This window comes from Porites lutea, chromosome 3, assembly GCF_958299795.1.
Source record: "Porites lutea chromosome 3, jaPorLute2.1, whole genome shotgun sequence".
In the NCBI taxonomy this organism is placed as follows: domain Eukaryota; kingdom Metazoa; phylum Cnidaria; class Anthozoa; order Scleractinia; family Poritidae; genus Porites; species Porites lutea.
Window position 1 is genome coordinate 27105511 of NC_133203.1, and position 21491 is coordinate 27127001.

Genomic DNA, 21491 nt, shown 5'->3' on the forward strand with positions numbered 1-21491 from the left:
ACTCTGATCAAAGTAAACAGGTGCTGGTACCCGGGTCCCGGCTTCTAATGACAACACTAATAATTGGCTGAAACCAACAAAGGAAATCGCAAGCGTCCAGCCGCTCCTTTAGGAGGATGAGTGTGGGCTCATTTTCCTAAACAGCGGCTGGTAATCAAGCCTATTAAAACAGTAAATTAAACAAGTGTTCGTTCTTAAATTGAGAATTAAAATTTTTTTCACCACAAGCCATTTACTAAAAGTATTTTTTTCAAAGAACTTCTGAAAAAAACTGCCATCTTATGTCAAACTTGTCAATGTCAGTCATTGCACTTTGTGCATTCACTTTATATAAATGATTACTGACGAGCTGAAGACTATACCTCAGAATCTTTTATTGATTGTACAACTGCAAGGGTTCCAGTTTAACACTAACCTCAAAGTTCAAAGAGTCTTGCCTGTGCATCTCACCAGCTTGCTGATAAATTTGCCTTAACATTTCCTAGAAAGAAAGTGACCACATAATTTAATGGAGACAATACTAAAGACGTTTTAAACATAGCCCTGCTGTGCCTCGTGTCATAAATAGTGTTTGCAAATGCATACTCGCCATGCCTCATCAATCATTCAAGGAAACAAGGCAAGTGAATTGCACATTCCGAACAACTTTGCACATGCTAAAAACTACGCTGCCGAGAAACTTCTCATACAAAAAGATTTTGAGATGGGATCAAAATTCCCCAACACTCAAAATTTTTAGGTCCATTCGCCCTGAATAATCTTATGCTCTTATTACTTCGGCGGAGCGCGAAGTAAAGGATTCGCGACGAATCCCAAAGATGCTTTTTCTGGGACAAGATTGGGCATGTTAGGTCTTTAGGTTTTTGGTTTTATTAGGCTATTTGACGAAGTGAGAGATATCTCGAGATCACTTCGATTTCTTTGATTTATTCTTTAACTTATTCAAGGAAGAAAGAATTATTATTTTGATTTTCCCAAGGTTTGAACCGACTCACCTCTGTGACCCATCAGATCAGAGAGGAGACTCGCTAGCCGATTGCGCCACTTCGAGTCAACAAGGTAATTTGCGATTTTGAAAAATAACTATGAAATTATGCACTAGTTTCGCGACAAGATTGGGCGCGCAAGTTAGTGACTTTTCGACTTGTTTCAACTATTTCACGAAATTAGACCACAATGACTTCCACATATCTTGAGATGACTTCAAATTTAGTCTTTAATTTATTCGAGGAATAAATAGTGGATATTACATGGCCGCCCAGAGACACGAAATTTCTCTTCAAGTGTTGCAAAACATTTCACGAGTGAGCGCTCCTTTCGAACTGTTTTATGATGAATTTTAAGTTACAAAATGCTGTGCAAAGACGTTTTGTCTTTGCTGTCATGCGTTGCACAACTTTCATGAACGTTCTCGACATTTTTTGAATTATTCATGAATAATTAGTTCGCATGCACAACAGTCGCGCGTTGTCGACAACGGTCGAGTTGTTTTGACAAACTAAGTTTTTTTCCCACGAGCTGTCTTGTTTAATATACAGTAAAAACCCACGAGTAAGAGGCTAAGATTTAAGAACCTGTTAGGCTAAAATTTACAATTTAGACCCCCTCTATATAAGAACCTCTTTAGCCTAAAATTTGGAGAAAGGTTCTTACTTTCAAAAATCATTTAAGAATATTTACTTAAAGAGAAATGGTATAATAAATGTATGATCAATCTGGATGAGTGGTTGCTACATGTCAATTCTAATGTTAAAAATTATGACATGTATATAATTCTTAATTTAAATATAAATCAGATTTCCATGGCTGTCATAAATGAATGATGAACATTGAAAAGAAACCATCCAGTATGCAGTGAATTCAAGGTCCTCTGGAAATAATTTCTTGCAGTCAACTCACTTGCAGCCATGCAGTTTGTCCAGCAGTGTGCAGAGTAAGAAGAAGAAACAAGACGCTACGGAGCATACACTTTGGCGTAATGGTTGTGGAACTGATTAATTGTAAATACGGAGGAATAGGAAGAAATGAAATATGGTAAGCCCAGTTACGCTCTGATGACTCCATACAAATCCTTCTAAATTTGACTTGGGTCTAAACGTTTAGACCTAAGTCAAATACGAGGTTACTGGCGGTGAATAACAAGTCTAACAAAACAAAGAGTGACAAAAGACTTCTCTATTTTTCTTAGTCACATCAGGCTTCAAAAACAGCATAGCAGTCTCATGTACTGATTAAAGATATGTAAGGCATGGGTAAGGAGTCAATTATTACGTTGAGCATGGAATTGGCTTAAACTCATTGTTACGAGTTTGAATGTTTTGAGGATAATTATTCACTGACTATCAGCACTCAGGGATGTCGAATTAACACAAGGAAGTTTAATACCAAAGGAACACAGCCTTAACAGAGCTTTAAAACACAGCATCTGCCAACACAAACTTGACTTGAGCTTAAGTAAAACTAAATAGCCTCTGCCACTAATAACAAACTCTCACTCGAACTTCAGGTATCTAATGGCTTCCGCCAACTTGTGAACACAGAACTTGAAAATGGACCTTCGTCACACTTGACTACACACAACAGTCCAGCTCGTGGGAAAAAAACTTAGTTTGTCAAAAGAACTCGCTTGGAACTTGTATACCGTTTGACATAAGGTTCTAGAAAATACTAAACAGGCGAATAGTAACTGATGCAAATCTGCTGACTCCTGCTGAAATGTAAACATGCCCTAATTAATTAATCATGAATAATCCAAAAACATAAGAGAACGTTCGCGAAAGTCACGCAACGCATGAAAGCAATTTTATTACGTAACACTCAACAAAGACAAAATGTCTTTGTACAGCAGTTCGAAAGGAGGGCTCACTCGTGAAACGTTTTTCAATACTCAAAGAGAAATTTTGTGTCTCTGCGCGGCCACGTAATATCCTCTATTTATTCCTCGAGTAAATTAAAGACTAAACTCGAAGTGATCTCAAGATATCACCAAGTAGTCCGGTCTCATTTTGTGAAATAGCCGAAACAAGCCGAAAAGTCACAAACTTGCACGCCCAATCTTGTCCTGAAACTAGTGCATCATTTCATAACTGTTTCTCATATCCCGAATTACCCTGGGTCGCAGTAGCGCAATCGGCTAATCCCTCAACTTAGAGTCTCCTTTGATCTGACGGGTCACACAGGTGAGTCGGTTTAAACCCCGGGAAAGCCAAAATAATAATTCTTTCTTCCTCGAAAAAGTTAAAGAATAAATCGCAGAAATCGAAGTGATGTCAAGATATCTCGAACTAATTCGGCTCTCACTTTGTCAAATAGCTGAATAAAACCGAAAACCTACAGACTTTGCGTGCCCAATCTTGTCAAAAAAAGGCAACTTTGATACATTCCTGAGCGTCGCAAATCCTTTACTTCGCGCTCCGCCGAAGTAATTAAGAACCTATTAAGAACCTAGATAGCCTAAATTTATGTTAACCACCATTTATGTAAGAACCTGTTTAGGCTAACCCTGGAAAATGTAGGTTCTTACTCGTAGGTTTTCACTTTCACATTTGTAACTCACGAGGACATATAACGACTTCTCTGTTAGGGAGGAAACTGGTTACAGGTTAAACCAGAATCTCCTTCGTCTCCTTTAAATAGTTAAGGCTAGGAAATAAGGCCGAAATTCTAAATCAAACTAGGCTGACCACTGGTTTAAGCTGAGAACAGATTTTACCTCCTCGCTCTGTCTTAAAGTTTCCGGGTACCGCATAACCAGCACACTAAGAGATTTTCTAGTCCTTGGTACATTGAATCACAAACTGAGTACCCAGTTATTCAGCAGTTTTGCTTTAAGACGTCTTCTTTTTTGACTTCTTAATAAACTGCTTTGATCTTACCGCGTTGCGATTTTCAGTCAGTATCGGGTTCGCTACTATTAAAAAGAAGAATAAGAAGCTTTGTTTAAACGCTGTGGCTATATGGCCGGTAACCGGTCAAGGTTTTCAAAACACTAAATGGCCGGCAGTCCTATATTCTCAGTAAATTTCACAAAATTGAAAGATTCTAGCTAATCTAAACTATCATATGTCGATTAAGACAGGTCAAGTGATCCTGAAATGCTTTATAGATCTCAAGTTTAATGTTTGGTTTATGCTGGGCTCAGAAGACGAAACCGTGTTTTGTGACACTTAGAACTTTTTTCAGCTCGACTGCCAGTCAAAGTTTTCAAAACACTAAATGGCCGGCAGTCCCATATTCTCAGTAAATTTCACAAATCGAAAAAATGCAGCCGTTCTGAACTATCATAAGTCGTGATCCTGATCAAAGTCTCTACGCGTTAGTTCCCTTCTGGAGCTGAAATACTCTTCCAACATTATCTTGTCGATGTTACGATGAAACAAGCTCAGCTCCAGAAGGGAACTAACGAGTGGAGACTTTTCCCGCCGGTTTTCCGTGGAGGTCGCATGAAAGGTCAAGATGTTATGACGTCAAAAGTCGCCTGTCACGCCATGCTTTGGTCAGAAAATTCTTCGTTTTCACTGTCACGCAATAAACACGGCACAAAAAAATACATTTGAAACCGTCCAGTGGAAGAAGCCAAGAAAATGAAATGTTATAAAAGACTAATATATAAGCAATTTGTCCACATCTCAGGTCTTTGTGGCTCACAGTTTCTGAGTTAGTTGCCGAAACATTTCACGCACCTTTGTAGAGCTTTGTATGGAGACGTCATATTGGTGGACAGAAACTGTCCACCAATATGGCCGCCAGAAATCAACAAAAACATCTGCTCCTCCTTTTCACTCGAGAACTAGCATACTTGCGCATAAACATATCTTGTAATACTTGAAATGGTTAAATTGCTGAAAATCAAGCGGAGAGACTTTTTTCACGGAGATAGCATTCCTATTTTGGTGTCACGCACTGTGAAAACTTGACACATGCATCTACAAAGGAGCACGATTTGAAAAGGAATCTATCCTTGACACGCGTACTTATTTCAAGCCTACTGAGACATTCCAGTACACGCATTTTAAATCCTGTCACCCACCCGGAGTCAAAAAAGGCTTCGTGAAAGGTGAAGGCCTGAGACTACTAAGAACTAACTCTTCACAGGAGACTTTCGTAGAAAACATAAGAATATTCAAACTACGCCTTCGTGCGAGAGGCTACCCAAACAACCTTATAGATAAAACACTCTCGGCAGTCAAATTCTCTGACAGAAAGAAAGCTCTCCAAGAAAACACAAGAGTGCGCAAAGAAATATTGCCCTTTGTAACGCAATACAACCCATCTGTGCCTAACCTAAAACACATTCCAAGGGAGAAATGGCATCTTGTAGAATTACAACCTAAACTTAAAGAAATGTTCAAAGAACCTCCGATCATTTCTTATAAAAGAGGCAGTTCATTAAGAGATATATTGGTTAAAGCCAAACTGTAGTTAATCTCTTTAACACTACATGTAGAAAAGCAATTATATTCATGCGACACGTTTGCGGGATCTGTGAATGGCCTGTCACTATTTAATTTATACCAAAGACTCGAGACCAACAAAAACATGATAGTTTGGAACGGCTGAATTTTTCCGATTTGTGAAATTTACTGAGAATATGGGACTGCCGGCCATTTAGTGTTTTGAAAACCTTGACCGGCAGTCGAGCTGAAAAAAGTTTTAAGTGTCACAAAACACGGTTTCGTCTTCTGAGCCCAGCGTAAACCAAACACTAGACTTGACATCTATAAAGCATTTCAGGATCGCTTGACTTGTCTTAATCGACATATGATAATTTAGATTAGCTAGAATCTTTCGATTTTGTGAAATTTACTGAGAATATAGGACTGCCGGCCATTTAGTGTTTTGAAAACCTTGACCGGTTACCGGCCACATCGGCACAGCGTTGTTTAAACACTTGAACCTTTGGAGGGCCACTCTGTGTGAACGACAAAAAAACGACGAGATTTCGTTTGTAAAGGGATTAAGAAACCTTTTTTAACAGTTTACAGAAGACAGTGGCATCGGTTGTAGCACATTGGGGCGGATGGGCAAGGGCCAAAATCTGAAGAATCTTAAACTTTGCGGTCCTTACCTGAGAACGCGATGGAAATTCTAATGACGATGACGCGTTCTTCATAGAATCGCACCTGTTTTCACTTTCTCCGCCATATGCAAGCTTACATTTTCCTTTACTCTGCGAGATCACAAAACCAAATTAAGACTTGTAGAATCAGTTTTCTACTTCCAGTAGATGAAGAACACTTCCCATATGGACTAAACCCTTCTACTGACCTCAGCGATGGCGGATCCATTTCTCACAGATGAATGATTCTCCTCATTTGACTGTCTTTTTTTTCGCCGGCTGCATGTCGTTGAAACTTCTCCTTCGATTGAGGAAAATTTTCTTTTGAAGGGGTACAGACCACACTTCCCGGCCATTCAAACCTGCCTGTATTAAAAATCTGTCAGTTTACTTCCGAAATAAATAACAACTGCAAGGTTCTTCGCAGTTTCTGCGGAGCGCACCAAGCACATAACGCTCAAGTTTGCACGTGATTCGTATTTCTTACCTGATTGGTTGCCACGCTGGCAGGTGATATGTTTGGGAAGAGTTCAGAGGAGGAGTGAAGGTCTTCCCACAGTGCATTGCAATCTTATTATTCGCAAGATGGCAGAGTTTTCCTCCGCACGTGGTGTTTCTTCAGTATTTTTCAGCGCGATTTTTGGCCGGTTAGACTCTTAATTTAAGGTAAGTAAAACTAAATATACATTCTTTGTCTTTTGATCGTTTCGTAGGAGAAAGATTTACAGGAGTTTTTCCCCTGAAACGGGTATTTTTTCGCATTTGAATTGTGATACCTCTATCTTTCCTCATTTACAGCCTTGGTATAGTTCTGAAAATTTGTTTGTAGTTTCTTTTCTAGTGGGATAATTTTGAAGTAAGTTCAATTTTAATGTAATTTAAAGGTTTATCTTCTTATTTTAACCAAAGTGACCCAAAGTGACCCAGGAATTACATCGTTTTAAAGGCAGAGAAATCGGTCAATTTTGGCCGTTTCGTCGTATTGAATATCACGAAATGTGTCAATCCTGGTCAATCGAGAATGGCGCGGATGGCGCAAAACTTCGGGCTCTACCAATATTTTTACTATATTTACATATTTGGTTTCCATACCAAATAGCCTTAAAGTTGCACTTTAAAATAGTTTAAAAATTTCAGTTTTCTGTAAACCAAAATTTTCATTTTCTTCGGTATAGTATGGAGGGAGCTGAAGAAGGAAACAGACTTGTTAAAAGGGTACATGTTTCCATCGGTTCAACGCCGTCGAAGGAAAAGAAACGAGCGAAGAGGTCACATTCGACGTCAATCAGAAAAACACTGTTTCAAAGAAGTGAATCATCGAATGGGCTAAGTCCAAACAGGAAGGTTAGTACATACTCTGATACTAGCCCTTTTCTAGCCAGTTACAATTTTGAATTCCACCTCACTACTAGATTTATAAGACTTCTATTTTTTATTTGTGACATTCTTTCTCCTTCATTTTGAATATTCTACATTGGTTATTTAATAGGACGGATAGAAAAGATCAGTATTTTTTCCTTGATCTAGGTATCCAAACAGATCTCAAAGCCAAAATGTCATGTAGTCTGTCCTTTGCGAAAGTTACCTGTGAAAAAACACAAGTGGACTTTTCAAGAGGAGAGAGCACTAGTTGAGTTTTTTGGTCTGTCAAGAATGGACCTCAAGTACAGTGACACATCAACAGAGTGGCCAGGTTTTAGAGAAAGCCACTCCTTTTGGAGTGAAGCAGCAAGACACATCCAGGAAAGCACCTCTGCCAACTTTCTTCTCTCAAGTATGTTTTAAATTGTCCTATCTACAATAACTGTTATCATTATTGTGTGCAATTATTTATTATTATTGTTAGTCAATGAGTAACTTAAGCAAAGAGTGGTTGCATGGATCAAGTACATGTACATTTAAGAATGTGCGGGGTTGTTTGTAAAGGGATGCACTACCCCAGATCAACAACTCACAACCAATGTATTTTACCTTTATTGTGATTACTGTGTGACTGAATCTTCACCGATATTGAACAACCAAGAAAAAATAAATGTGAAGAAAATTCCTAGACAGTTTCATTTTTTTGTAATTGAAATTATGCACATTTTTATCTGTAGTGTGGTACATATACTTAGGTAGTGTATTTTTGAATGTTTACTTTTCACAGACAACAGAGTTAGAGGACAAGTGTGTACGTATCTCAAAGGGAGGTTTAGATCTTTAGAGGCAGCAGAGGAAACATATAACCTAACACTCAGTGATGCCCTAGCTGAGTTAACAGTGGGTCATCCTAAACAAAGAAGGAATAATAATGCAGTGCAATTGCAACAGCAGTCAGCGACAAACCCACAGCAGAATCCATCAGTCGTTGCCTGCTAGTGCTCCTTGCTGTCCATAAAATTTTCCCAAATTTTGCAAGACCTTCCCTCCTTAGATGCAGTAAAACTGGAGAAAATTGCAGATGCCTCTTTCCTTGAGCTTGCATTGGGAGCTGGTATAGACACAAACCCCGGAAACTTTGCTTCACTATCAGCAAAAGCAATGAAGTTACTGCAGTCTCAAGGAAAGACTAATCTTGTGTACAGATTTGCTTATGTAATTGCCACAGCACGTCCTGAATCTGATGAGTCTTTACTGCCTCTGAACTGAATGCCCTTTGGTTTGATTGAATATCAAATTGACTTCTTCTCGTCCACAAATATCAGTCAGGTTAGTTTCACAACACCAGTTGTGTTAATCTGCATTACTGTAATCTTATGTATCTGAAAAAAATATATTGATTAACGAGATGAAATTCTCTTTGAGCAGGTTGGAAGCATCTTTACAGATTTATTTGTAATGACTTCAGTGGGGCTGTAAACTTGAATCTGTGTTTGTGGGATAGACAAAATGAGCATTATATAGCCCTTCCTATCATGCTTTAGCATGTCAATTTTAGTATCATCACAGGGAAAAAATAACAAGTCTCAATAAATTTAATTGGGTTTGTATAGGTTTGAGAATTATTTTCTCTTTCACTGTCACATAATTTTTTTATTGTTTGTTTGTATTCTAAGTAAAGGTGCCCAATGATTTTGCCATGTGGCATGAGACTATGTGCTCAGAGTTTCCATCACGATTCAATCGTCTTTTCCGGGGTCCCATGTGGAGTGGCTTGCCAAAGCAGCAACATGGCTTTCCATCAACAGTTGGTATTACCACAGCTATCTTAAGACTAACCTCTGTTTTTTAATAGTTTGCGATGTTCTCATACCATTTGAACATTGCTCCATAGATCTCCTGCTCTGAGTTTTTGGGTGCATTAAAAAACTTTTGCTTAAGATGAAAAAGAAAATTGAAGTTTACTATTTATGGACATGTTTTTGAAAACTAACATCCTGACTAAAAACTCTTGGTAAAACTCTTCTTCTTGTTTGTGGCTCATTTTGCCCTCTTGTCATAAAGTTGGATTGACTTTTGTTTGTGTAATTTACAGGCCAGACCCAATGTGGCAGCTCCAAGTACAAGAACTCTTCAAAAGCATACAGCTTCTTCATGTGACTTCACCGACAAACCAGAGCTTCAGGTACAGTTTTTGGCCCAGTGATATCATTGTAGGTGCTCATAATGCCTCTTTTTTATAGATTGTTTTAATGATTTTGGTTCTTATTCAAGGTTGCAAGTAAAGGTACCTTAATTTGAGGAAACACTCTTCAAATAATAGGACAACACATGGAACTCTCATGGTTAATTGCGTTAGGACATTTGAATGTAAATGTCTGCTTTATTCCTGTTTCCACCCAGTATTGAGCATTCTTATTTAGTACTGACCCTATGAACCTCCCTAATTATGAATAAACACAAAATTTTTTTCAAAGTGGAGAAAAAAGGTAACTTTCACTTTGACATTATTGTATTAATGATAGATACATGTACTTTTTCTACCTTAGCTTGAGGCATTGAGGCAATTGAAGGAATCTAATCCCACAGGCCGATTCTGGATCAAAGCTGATGCATTTGATTTAAAACCTGCTCTTCAGGAGTCTGTCAAGGGTGTATGGAATGGTGATGTGGACATGCTTGATGGAAAGCTGTTGAAATTATGTGAGGAATATAACAGGCGACGTATTCTGTGTAAAGTAGAAAACCTCAGGAAAGAGAGAGTTTTCCTGGAGACAAGGCTGAGAGCACTGGTCACAGCAGTGGAGTCAGATATTACGTTTCTTACCCATGGACTTACTGCAGCTGAAGAGGAATATGAAAAGAAGTTCAATGCTCCTAATACCTCTGAAGAGCTGCTGAAGACGTTGTGCTGGGAACGTGTTGAATTCAACACATTGTTGCAACAAGCTCAGAGTTTTATCGGAAGGTGTGCAGAATGTTTTGATCACTAACTACATGTAATGAGCTTCAATAATTTATTTGTTACTTATAGTAGTATGTCCTATTGTTTTAGGTATGAGACAATGATCTCTTGTCTCGACCCCCATGCTCCACGAGTGGAAGATGTTCATACAGCCCTGTGTAACATAGAAAAGGATTCCCTCACCTATCTAAGAAATCTGTTGGTAAAGAAATGCCAGCCAGGTGCTACTCATGTGTTGTTGTTTTTACTGAGTGATGAGAGAAGAAACAGGAAGCCCTATACCATGCCCATCCAGTATGTGCCATATAAAAGCATCAGGGATCAATTTGTGAGAGATCTGACAGTTAACATCAAGACAGAGATGATGCGGCTTGGTTTAAAGCCTGTTGGTAGGTATTTTTACAGAAGTACTTCCTCTTCACAAGACTTATATAACTCTATTTTTCTAAAATTAACCATTAAAAAAGGTTCACATTTCATGATATTTTGTTTTCACAAATGGCCATTTTCCTTTTCATTATGTAATCAAAAACATCTTTCTTTAATTAATCTAGGGGAATAATTGTGAATCAAACAGATGATGCCCAAAAAAATGAAAATGAAGCATTATGTCCTTGCATCCAGATTATTTATTTATTTTTATTTTGTATAGGTACAGTAACAGATGGCGAGTTCAACAGTTTGAGGACTTAAGGATCTACAAGACCTCTTCATTTGTGGCAGCTCACACATGACGCCAAAGAGAGTGTCAGCCATCAGAGAGAGCAAGTCTTGAAGGCCATGCTGGTAAAAATTGGAGGTTAGTCAACAGAGTGAATGCCACTACTGCTATCTGATCATCGATAGCAAGCCACCTATTACGAGTGGGGACAGGGATGATTAGAGTAATCCTGTGGGAAGCTCTTTTTGTAGCGAGCAAGTGCTGATTTCTTTTCTTCCCAAAATTTCATTTTCCTCATGGAATTATTTAAGTACTGGTATCAAACAAGCTACATATGTCATCAAACGAAAACTTCTCAAGGTACAAATGTTTGTGGGTATTTTTAAAATGAGTAATGTCAAGAGTTCCATCAAAAGGTCACATAGTTTCTAGAGATTCAAAGCTGACAGTTTCAAGCTTTGATCTTTTTCAATTTTTAACAGGTTTTAGTGTGAAACTCCCAAAACTGTGAACATCAGAAATATTTATGGACTTTTTTCGTGTTACGAGGAGAAAGCCATCTTAATCTGATTGTGATTGGTTCCTTCACAATCAACATTTCTGAAGTTTTTCAGGTGTTCACAGTTTTCTGACTCTGACCGTAAACCTTGTTGTTCATTCCAGAACTACCAAATGGGACTCCTGTTGTAGAAAAAAAAGACCAAGCCATCCCTGGTGAAGTTATCCAGGAACTTCATCTTCTGCGGGCAAGAGATGGACTGAGCTTTGAAAATGCCATCAGTACAGTAAGAAGAAATTTAGTGCCACCAGGACATGAGCCCTTCCCTTTCAGAACAAAAGTAAGAACAGAAAGTCTCCTGGATAAGTTGAGAACGATAGTAGCCACATTTTGTTACCGCTACAGAATTGCAGAGCTGAAGAGGGAGGGTGCAGATTTTAGTATGCATGTGTATGTCCCTGAGGTGGATCCGATTACAGGTGACTTCTACCCCGAATGTGAAGATCACTGTCATGTACTAAAACGTATATGGAAGCACACAAGAGAAAAAGGTCCAGAGGGCTTTAATCTGGAGGGATTTGATAAAGCTGTGCTTGACCCCACAACTGGACTGACTCTTGCCGCACTGCGGGGTGAGAGGAAACAATCAGTACCTGATGCGGAACGCATGCTTTCATTTCTGGTGGCCAAATTTCTGCATGAAAATGGTTATGAAAGAGAAGGAAAGTACGTGGAGATAGTTGCAGGCTGGCATGAGGCAGCAGATGGTCGAGGTCTGACACAGTTGGAACGTTGCAAGAGAAACTATGCAATGCTGAACATGATCCTAGACGAGTGGATGCCCTGGCATGTAGAAATTTATGACTTCTCCACAATAGACATCAACAGGTATTCAATTAAAGTCAGTTATTAAAATGGGGAGGCCAAAAATTAAGCTTGATAATAGGAAAAGGCTGACTGCATTTCCCTAGGGCTTGGGTTCAAAGAGACCTTTGGGTCATACTTCCTGTATTTCGGATTAGGTCAAGTCTTAGGCCACACTCTCCTTCTCACATTTTTTTGCTGGATCTGCTACTCAAGGTACATAATTTATAACTTATTGTATGTAGAAAAGCCTTTAACTCTTGGCTTTGTCTGTTGTTTATTTTTATAGGCCTGTCAAGGAGCTCTGCGGTTTCTCACGCGAGACAGTTATCGCAGTGACCTCCAATATTGAAAGCATGGAGTTTAGGAGATGCCAAAATGGTGAAGTTGGTTATGCAGAACACCCCAGGGCTGGTACAACTGATGATGTGGAGGCTATTATTGCCTTTTTTCATAGGATTACTGGAATCGTTTTCACTTTGAAACAGTTCAAAGCTACATGGAGACAAGTCGTCAGGTTGGTTGTGTTAGCTTTATCTGCTAATTATTAATTATAATTAATTGTAATTCACTAATAATGTTAAATTATGATATTTTCCTCTGCTTTAAATACACAGAATTACATCTTAAGGCCATAGGGAATACATGATCAGGGCTTGAAATAATGTCCGATCAGAATCGAGCATTGTCCGAGCAAATCCGTGGATGACCGGACATGTTGTCCCGTCATTTGGGCTTTCAAAGAAAATTCAATTTTGAGACAATCATGATGGAAATTTATTCAGTCTTATCATGTTCCAAAAAAAGATATTAACTAGAGGGACTTTTGTTCGTGAAATTGATGAGATTTCCTGTTGTCAGTCGCAACCGCAAATTGGCTACTGCTGTGCGTGTTGTAAAGTGCTCAAGATTGCACGCCAAAACTACAACTTCTAATTTTTTGCACACTCGATTTGTTTTGAGTAACTAGAGTTGCTGTTGCTGAAAATGATACAGATCATGTAACTTGCAAAATGGAGCCTCTATTGCAACTAGTTAAGATGGATTAAATTTGTCCGGCCAAAAATGCCTATGTCCGAGCAAAATCACGTTTGACCGGACAATGTGTCCGGCGCCTGCCCAATAGTTATTTCAAGCCCTGCATGATTGTACTAAAAGTGATTGCAGTGGGATTGACTTCTGTGCAGTTCTGATAAATTGATTTGTGGTCATGTACTTATTAATTGGTTGTTTTCCGGTGTTTTTATTTTCTTAGAGAATTCAGCAAGCGTATGACACCTGACCTGCCTTTCTACTACTGGACTGTGAATGAAAGATACCGAGGTGATGATGATGACTTTGATTCATTTGATGTGGGGCCAAACATCCCAGACAATCAAGAGCCTTCATGTCATCCACTGCGCTTACATCGTTTAAGTATTAATCGAAGGGAGGATGCATCAATTCTCTGTGCCGGTCGTGCTTTTCTTCCAGCACGTAACCAAACAAGCATTCGCCAGCGTATACAGCGTCCAGTAGCTCAGCTTCCAGAACCAAACAGAAGGGCTCCTTAAGTTCTCATAGCCCATTAATTTTAAATAATCAAATATATTATGATACAAATTCATATCACCTTTCAATGGTATTAGGACTGGGAGTCCCAGGATTATTGAATGATTTTCTTTAACTCGTGATATAGTTATAAGAAAACAAAAGAAAACAAAGGCCCTTCGCAGAACTTTGTTGTGTGCCAGGCATTATTTCATGGGGGTCACTAAAAAATTATATTTAGTGTTTTGAAATACTACATATTAGTTTACTATCTGTTGCTTGTGTTAAATATCATCAAAGTTATTAAACTGTCACAAGGAAAACATCTGGACTGCTGTCATTTTTTTTGTTGTAGTCTTGGAGTGATTTTACTTGAACGGTGAAACAGATAAAAACAACTAGTACAAAACAGTTACTCATAAACGGAAGTAGACAATAAATTATTGGCACATAATAGTGCATAGTATTCTACTAACCTATTTCTCGGGTCAAGTAAAATCACTCTAGGTTTTCAGAATAGTACCATTTGGAATTGAAAGACTTCTTGATTTTCCTGCTGAGCAAGTATCAGTTAACTTTCACAAAGACTTCTGGGACCATTACTGGGGATAGGAATATTAAATCGGCCAATAGCTGATCATTGCTTCCCCACTAATGATCCCAGCAGTCTTTGCAAAAGCTATTTTGGCCCAGTCCCCTTCTCGAGCCCTTCTTTTTCAAGCCCTCTAGCTTTTCAACGAAATTACACAGTAACAATTAAAGATATTGGGTATTTGTTTTATTAACTTTCTATGAACTTAAACTTTGTTTTAGCACAGAAATGTTGAGCAAGATATTCACATCTTACACAAAGTTAAAGAAATGAGAGAAATTGCTCAACAAAATTTTGCTACAGTTTATTATATGAACAATCCGCTACCAATGCCCCCTGTGTATAGTGGGACTCGGATAAGCCCTTTTTTGCATCGTCAGGTTTCTCACAGCGTTAAATTTGAGACAATATTAATGGTTCTGACACCTTGATAAAAAATACTGGATACACTGCCCCTTATTTGATGCCATCAGGATCTCTCCAGAAAAAAACAAACATTCTTGGCCCAGAGCTGTGATTCTTTTGGCCAATTGAGAAATTAATGTCACATATCAAAAGCTCTCTCAAGAAATAAAAAATGTTATTTCTGACGAATGAGCCCGCGAAGAAGGCAGAAATAAATATTTTGACGGCACGAGATACAACAGGGCCTGGGTTCTAGGCCGGGTGCACCATGGGTAGCCATATCGGGGGTATATAAAGCTGCGTATATCACGTGTACGTCATCTAGGCTTCTGAACCAACCTCTCTTTGGTTTTTTCTTTAACGTTCTTGTCGTTTGTCTTCTGCGTTATGTCCGTCAGCAAAGACGAAGTGTCCGATCTCATTCGAGAGAATAACAAGCAGTTAATGGACTCGTTCAAAGATTTGTTAGCACAAACCGTTGGTCAAATCAAGCGCTCCAACGAAGATTCGGCCGAGCAGCGGATGAAAGAAATTAAGAAACCCAAGTATGACGAACCACATAAGTTCAAGAAGAAGGCCAATGAAGACCAGTTCAACTTTAACCGTAAGCTAGCGGAAAATATTGGTTCCGCCAAGTCTGCTGCGGAGAATGGTCAGCTAGAGAAAGTAAAGTCGGATCTCGCGGAAGGTGAGAAACTGCTCTGCGAGAGGCAAAAGCTTATTTTATTAGCGGACAAGTCCGAGTTCGGCTGGGCGACAGTTGAGGAATATAAACAGTATGATCTGGCCGATGATTCGGAGGACGAGAAAAGAATTCACAGTGCAGAAAGACGTGCCCGTGTAGCGCTCCAGGCCCGTAAAAAGAAGAAGACTACCTTTTCGACTTCTAATAACAGATCCTCGTCCGTTGGAATCCCGGCGTCGACCTCACGTTCGCAGTTTCAACATCAGCCTCTTATGTTGAACGTTCCTGGTTTCCCTTCTCGTCGACCCAATACCGGCACCTGTTTTGCCTGTGGAAAGCCAGGTCATTGGCGCTCCTGTTGCCCGACGATGGCCAAGCAAACGTCACAAACTCCTAAATGACTAGCCGACGAAGGACAACAATCAGGTGCAATCTTTTTCAGTTTTCTTTGTAGTGATATGATTTTTGAGGCGGAAAGCCGTAATTCAGATCAGGAGTGTCTCGATGTCACATCAGTTTCTTCTGACGTCACTCCGCTAGTTTTAGGCGCGGTTAAGGACTCTGAGAGTACTGTTGATATTTCTATTCAACCTTCAGTTCGGGGAAGACTTTTCAAGTGTATCGATTTCTGGCGTACTTTGCCAGCTTCTCAGTTCATTTTGAATGTTATTAGCCAAGGTTACAAAATTCCGTTCTTCCAGCTACCCACACCCTTTTACAAAGCCAACAATGCTTCCGCACGTAGTAACAGTTCTCTTGTTACCATAGCAGTTAATGAGCTTCTTAGTCTCAACCTCATCGAAGAAATTTTTTGTGCTCCAGATATTATTAACCCGCTTTCTGTTTCGACCCAACGCTCCGGCAAACAAAGGCTTATCCTGGATCTTAGGCACGTTAACACTTTTATCTACAAACAGAAATTCAAGTGCGAGGACTTGTCTGTGGCTACTCAAGTTTTTGACAAGGGTTTTTATTTATTCAAATTTGATCTCAAGTCCGGGTACCACCACATCGAAATTTTCCCCGATCACCGGAAATTCCTTGCGTTCGCCTGGGATTTTGGCACTGGGATTTTTAGGTATTTCCAAGTTTGTGTGCTTCCGTTCGGGCTCTCGTCAGCCCCCTTTATTTTCACAAAAATTCTCAAACCGCTTCAGAAATCTTGGAGAAGCCAGGGCATCCCTATTGTCATTTTTCTTGACCATGGTCTAGGAGGAGGAGCTGGTCTAGTTCAAGCCAAAATTAATAGTTTGACTGTCCATGCCGACTTGCTTAAGTCTGGATTTGTCCCTAATAAGGATAAATCCCTGTGGGCGCCCGTTCAAATTATCTCATGGCTTGGTGTTCATCTCAACACTCTCGATGGTACTATTAGAGCCACGGATGAACGCATCGCTAAATTGTCTCAAGACCTAGCGGCTTTGTCTTCATACAAGTCTTCCTTCGCGGTCCACGTTAAACGCGTCGCGAGCGTAGCCGGTCAAATTATTTCCCTCTCGAGTTGCGTGGGGTCCGTGGCGCGCATCATGACCCGGTTTCTTTTTTCAGTTGTTAATTCAGCTGTTTCCTGGGATAGCGAGGTTTTCCTGTCCAATGATTCTCTGTGTGAAATTGAATTTTGGTCGAACAATGTCCATGTTCTCAACGGCAAAATTTATTGGGGGGCTTCTTCGCTTCCGGTCAGAGTTAGCTGCTTTTCCGATGCTTCCGATTCAGCCTGCGGCGCTTTTGTGGAGTCCCAACCTGAGCTGATTTTTCATCAGAACTGGTCTTTAGCGGAAAGTGTCCGTAGTTCGACTTGGAGAGAACTCAAAGCGGTTTGTCTTGCCTTAGAAGCCTTCGCGAGCCGTTTATCTAATTCTAAGGTTTTTTGGTATTCCGACAACCAGAACGTTGAATCCATTCTGCGTAACGGGAGCAGGAAATGCGACCTACAGGAATTAGCCCTCGTTGTTTTTCGAATTTGCCTCCTACATTGTATTTCTCTCGAGGTCAAGTGGATACCCAGGGACCTGAACGTCAGTGCGGACTGTATCAGCAAGCTTGTTGATTTCGACGATTACGGCCTCAACGATATTGTTTTTCAAAGACTAAACCACCTCTGGGGCCCACACACTATTGACAGGTTCTCCTGTGGCTACAACGCCAAGTTGCCAAGATTTAACTCTCGGTTTTTTCAGCCAGGCTGTGAGGCCGTCGATGCCTTTGCTCAAAATTGGGGTTACGACAACAACTGGCTTTGCCCACCGGTTTGCCTCATTGTCAGAGTCATCAAGCATATGGAGCTCTGCGGCGCCCAGGGAACCCTTGTTCTTCCCCTATGGAAGTCAGCCTTTTCCTGGAATGTCTGTGCTAGAGATGGAGTGCACTGGAATAGTTTTGTTGTCGACTGGGTTTATTTGCCTAAGTTCCAGGGGTTATTCGTTCCAGGGAAAGCCCGTAATTCCCTTTCGGTTCCAGGCCCATAGATTTTGACGTAGTTGCGCTTCGAGTTAATTTTCGGCGCCCCAGACCTCCATCCTCCCTGACGGGCTTTTGCTCTATGCCTGACGGAAAGTGCTATTTGTACACCTAAGCGTTTGTTGTGCTTCTCGCATGTAGCTTCTCGCCTCCCTTCCCCCACCCCCCCCCCCCCCCCCCCCCCACACACACACACACACACACACACACACACACCACCCTCTCTCTTTGGGCGGTTCCCTTTTCCCGTTCCTTAGTTCGTTTTTTATTATTATTTGTATCATTATTTATTCCTATTTTATTTTTCGTGCTCTCCATATTTTCCCTTTGTATTTTTGATCACTTTTCAGATATATTCCGCTCTGGTTTCTGGCGTGGTCTCCAGAATTTGCCTCCTGAGGGTTTCATCCTGAGGCTGACTGACAGTCTACAGTCAACGGTTCTCTCCTCAAAGGCCATTAGTACGACAATGGTGTACCATCGTGCCTTTCGCAAGTGGAAAGATTTCGCTGCCAGTAAGCTTCATTCCTGCGCCTGTCCTGCAAGTCCTTGCCACGTTGCCTTGTATTTGCAACACCTCATTGACGAGTCGCACTCTCCGTGCGTCGTAGACTCGGCTTTTTACGGTATTAAATGGGCTCATACCATGGCGGGTATCCCCTCCCCTACGGATAACCCAGTTGTTGAAGCGGTTAGATGTGCTTCCAAAAGGATTTTAGGTACTAGGGTCGTTAACCGTGAGGAACCAATTTCTTCCTCGGTCATCCATGACCTTATTGGCTTAGCCGACCTTCAAAACTCCGTTCATTTACGTAATATCACTATGTACGTTTTGTCATTCGCTGGCTTTTTTTAGATTTGATGATGTTTCCAGAATTAGGAGGAATGATATTTTCTTTCACGAGGGTTTCATGGTCATCAAGGTTCTCAAAAGTAAGAACGACCAACTCCGTAAGGGCGATGAGGTGATTTTTTCGGAAATTTCTGGCCCTGCTTGTCCTGTCAAGCTTCTTAAGACGTACCTTGCACATTTTTCCATCCCCTCTAGCTCCAGGGATCTCATTTTTAGACCCATCTCTAGGGGGAAGAAGTCCTTTAAGTTAGTCTCCCGGGACAAGCCTATCAGCTATACTACAATAAGGGAGGCTTTTCGCAAGGACCTGAGAAGCGTCGGGGTTGACCCTTCCTCTTTTGGTTTTCATTCCCTGCGTTCGGGAGGGGCCACTTCCGCTGCTAATAATGGGGTTAGTGACAGGGTGTTTCAAAGGCACGGCCGCTGGAAGTCCGTTCAAGCCAAAGACACCTATGTGGATGATGACCTAGAAAAAAGGCTTTCAGTTTCCAAGTCTCTTGGGCTCTAGGAGCTTTCATTCGTTATTTCGCCCAATACTTTGTCACTCTACGTACTTTTAAGGTTGGTTCTCGCCAAGCCGTCCCAAAATAAACTTATTTGCCTTTACATTTTGTCTGTTGATGTTGTGTAGTGGAGTCAAAATATGTTATTTCTGACGAATGAGCCCGCGAAGAAGGCAGAAATAAATATTTTGACGGCACGAGATACAACAGGGCCTGGGTTCTAGGCCGGGTTCACCATGGGTAGCCATATCGGGGGTATATAAAGCTGCGTATATCACGTGTACGTCATCTAGGCTTCTGAACCAACCTCTCTTTGGTTTTTTCTTTTATTTTTGTTTTTTGGCTTTTGTTTTTTGTCCTTTTTAGGAGTAGGCTATTCTCGATTACATTGTAAAGTCCCGTAGGAAGGGCTTTGAGCTTGAGCCTTGGTTCCTACCCAGATTTCCTGCCCGCATTTTTTCCCTACGGGGTTTTTTTGGGCAGGTTTTTCTGGCCTCCGTCTTACCGCATTCGTTTCAGTTGTAAGCGGTAGCTCAGCTCTGCTAGTTTTCTTATCTTATGTACTTGTTTGGTTTTTCACAGTTGTCTAGATGTTCCTTTACTTAATATATTTACGTTAGATGTATATGAAATAAATCACTTGATTTTTTATATGTTTATTTTTTATGTATGCTTAGTTCAGCTGTCCGGGGACCGCTCTTTAAGTGGCGAGATATGTCTAGCTTGACGCAGTTTGATTGCTTACAATGTGACAGACTCCTTGTTAGGGTTGTTAGCCATTTGTTTACCCTTGTTTTCGTACCCTAGCCTTTTCTGGTAGCCTAACTGGCAATTGGCCTACATGCCTTGTTGGGTACGTTAGTGTACGATTCTAAGTTCTTTCCCGGCGCTCAGCCTCTGCGGTCCTTCAGTGTTCCCTGTCCCAGTTATTCGTTGATTAGAGTTTTATTTAGTTTCCCCAGCCTAACTGGCAGCTTTACTAGCAGTCTAACTGACACTAAGTCTGCGTGCTTAAATGGGGGATTCAGGTCGATATCGACCAGATGTAGCGGTTCTTTCTTTTTGTGAAAGCTAGTTTATTTGCGAGTGTTGTACATTAGTTATTTACCTATTGCTGTATTTTGGCACTTTGCCTGCGTGCTTATTTGGGGGATTTAGGTCGAGATCGACCGGTTATAGCAGTTTTTCTTTTTGCTTAGCCTCTGTGCTCCTACCGTGTTCCCTGTGCCAGCTATATGTTGTCAGAGTTTTATTAATTAGTTTCCCCAGAATAACTGGCAGCCTAACTGGCACTAAGCCTGCGTGCTTAACTGGGTGATTCAGGTCAAGAGCGACCATTTGTAGCACGAGTTTTTTCTTTTTGTGAAAGCTAGTTTACGAGTGTTGTACATTAGGTATTCACCAGTAATCACCTATTATTGTATTTACATAAGTACTTTTAAGGTTGGTTCTCGCCAAGCCGTCCCAAAATGAACTTATTTGCCTTTACATTTTGTCTGTTGATGTTGTGTAGTGGAGTCAAAATAAACTTTTTCCAGTAGTTACAAACAAGAAACTACTGTTCTGTTGTATTACGCTGCAGCCAGCCAAAGCTTCCAATCAGTGGCGTGGGCAAAAAGGGTCAAAAACGAGCATAGGCGTACGGGAAATTTTTTGCCAGGGCGGGCGGTAAACCATTAGCCCAAAAACATCTCGCAAGTTGCCCAAATTTTTACGAAAGAGTCGAAAAGAAATGAGGGCCATATTGCCACAACATAGGCCGTCCTGGCATATGAAGGTGGCTCGATACAGTTTTTCAGAGTCAAGTGAGTTTTTCAGGGTCAAGTCTGAGCATAAACTACGTCGCCATAAACAAACTTTTGGAAAAATTGCGACCACAGTTGTATTAAGGTGAAAAATTTGTCATCACCAGGGTTGCAATGACATCGGAGTTGTCATGGCAACGAAATGACTCTTTTACCCATTTTACTTCAGCAATGATTCTCGGGACGGGAACCTTACAGAATCGTTCACAAGAGCTTTTTTCTCCAATACGGTCGCCTCGATGTTCGTGA

General features: G+C 40.5%; 3 protein-coding genes and 1 pseudogene across 5 annotated transcripts in view; 3 read left to right on the forward strand and 1 right to left on the reverse strand.

The window, feature by feature from the left end:
• Positions 1-6513, reverse strand: part of LOC140930826 (uncharacterized) — a 16982-nt gene extending 10469 nt beyond the window's left edge. For 2 of the 3 annotated variants that reach the window (XM_073380540.1, XM_073380539.1), the window contains exons 1-3: positions 6268-6513; positions 6068-6169; positions 416-481 (exon numbers count right to left, since the gene is read on the reverse strand). In XM_073380540.1, coding sequence (XP_073236641.1) covers positions 416-481; positions 6068-6169; positions 6268-6414 — 315 coding nt within the window. In that variant the 5' untranslated portion in view covers positions 6415-6513. The remainder of the gene's footprint in view (positions 1-415; positions 482-6067; positions 6170-6267) is intronic. The other variant, XM_073380538.1, reaches the window with a different exon arrangement.
• Positions 6514-6575: 62 nt separating this feature from the next.
• Positions 6576-14251, forward strand: LOC140932068 (uncharacterized; annotated as a pseudogene).
• Positions 14252-15323: 1072 nt separating this feature from the next.
• LOC140932069 (uncharacterized) lies at positions 15324-16022 on the forward strand. Its single transcript, XM_073381728.1, has one exon. The coding sequence runs from the start codon at positions 15324-15326 to the stop codon at positions 16020-16022; it is 699 nt and encodes a 232-aa protein (XP_073237829.1).
• A 57-nt stretch (positions 16023-16079) lies between these two features.
• On the forward strand, positions 16080-19809 carry LOC140932070 (uncharacterized). The gene is made up of 3 exons (XM_073381729.1): positions 16080-18060; positions 18432-18772; positions 19804-19809. Exons 1-3 carry the CDS (start codon positions 16080-16082, stop codon positions 19807-19809), a joined length of 2328 nt encoding a protein of 775 aa, XP_073237830.1.
• Positions 19810-21491: the final 1682 nt, after the last annotated feature.

What these genes read in the sequence shown, in the direction of transcription:
- LOC140932069 (XM_073381728.1), top strand. Translation starts at nt 15,324, where the DNA reads ATGTCCGTCAGCAAAGACGAAGTGTCCGATCTCATTCGAGAGAATAAC.
- LOC140932070 (XM_073381729.1), top strand. Translation starts at nt 16,080, where the DNA reads ATGATTTTTGAGGCGGAAAGCCGTAATTCAGATCAGGAGTGTCTCGAT. An exon ending in ATTCGTTCCAGGGAAAGCCC is followed by an intron (nt 18,061 to 18,431) that starts GTAATTCCCTTT and finishes ATCACTTTTCAG; the next exon opens with ATATATTCCGCTCTGGTTTC.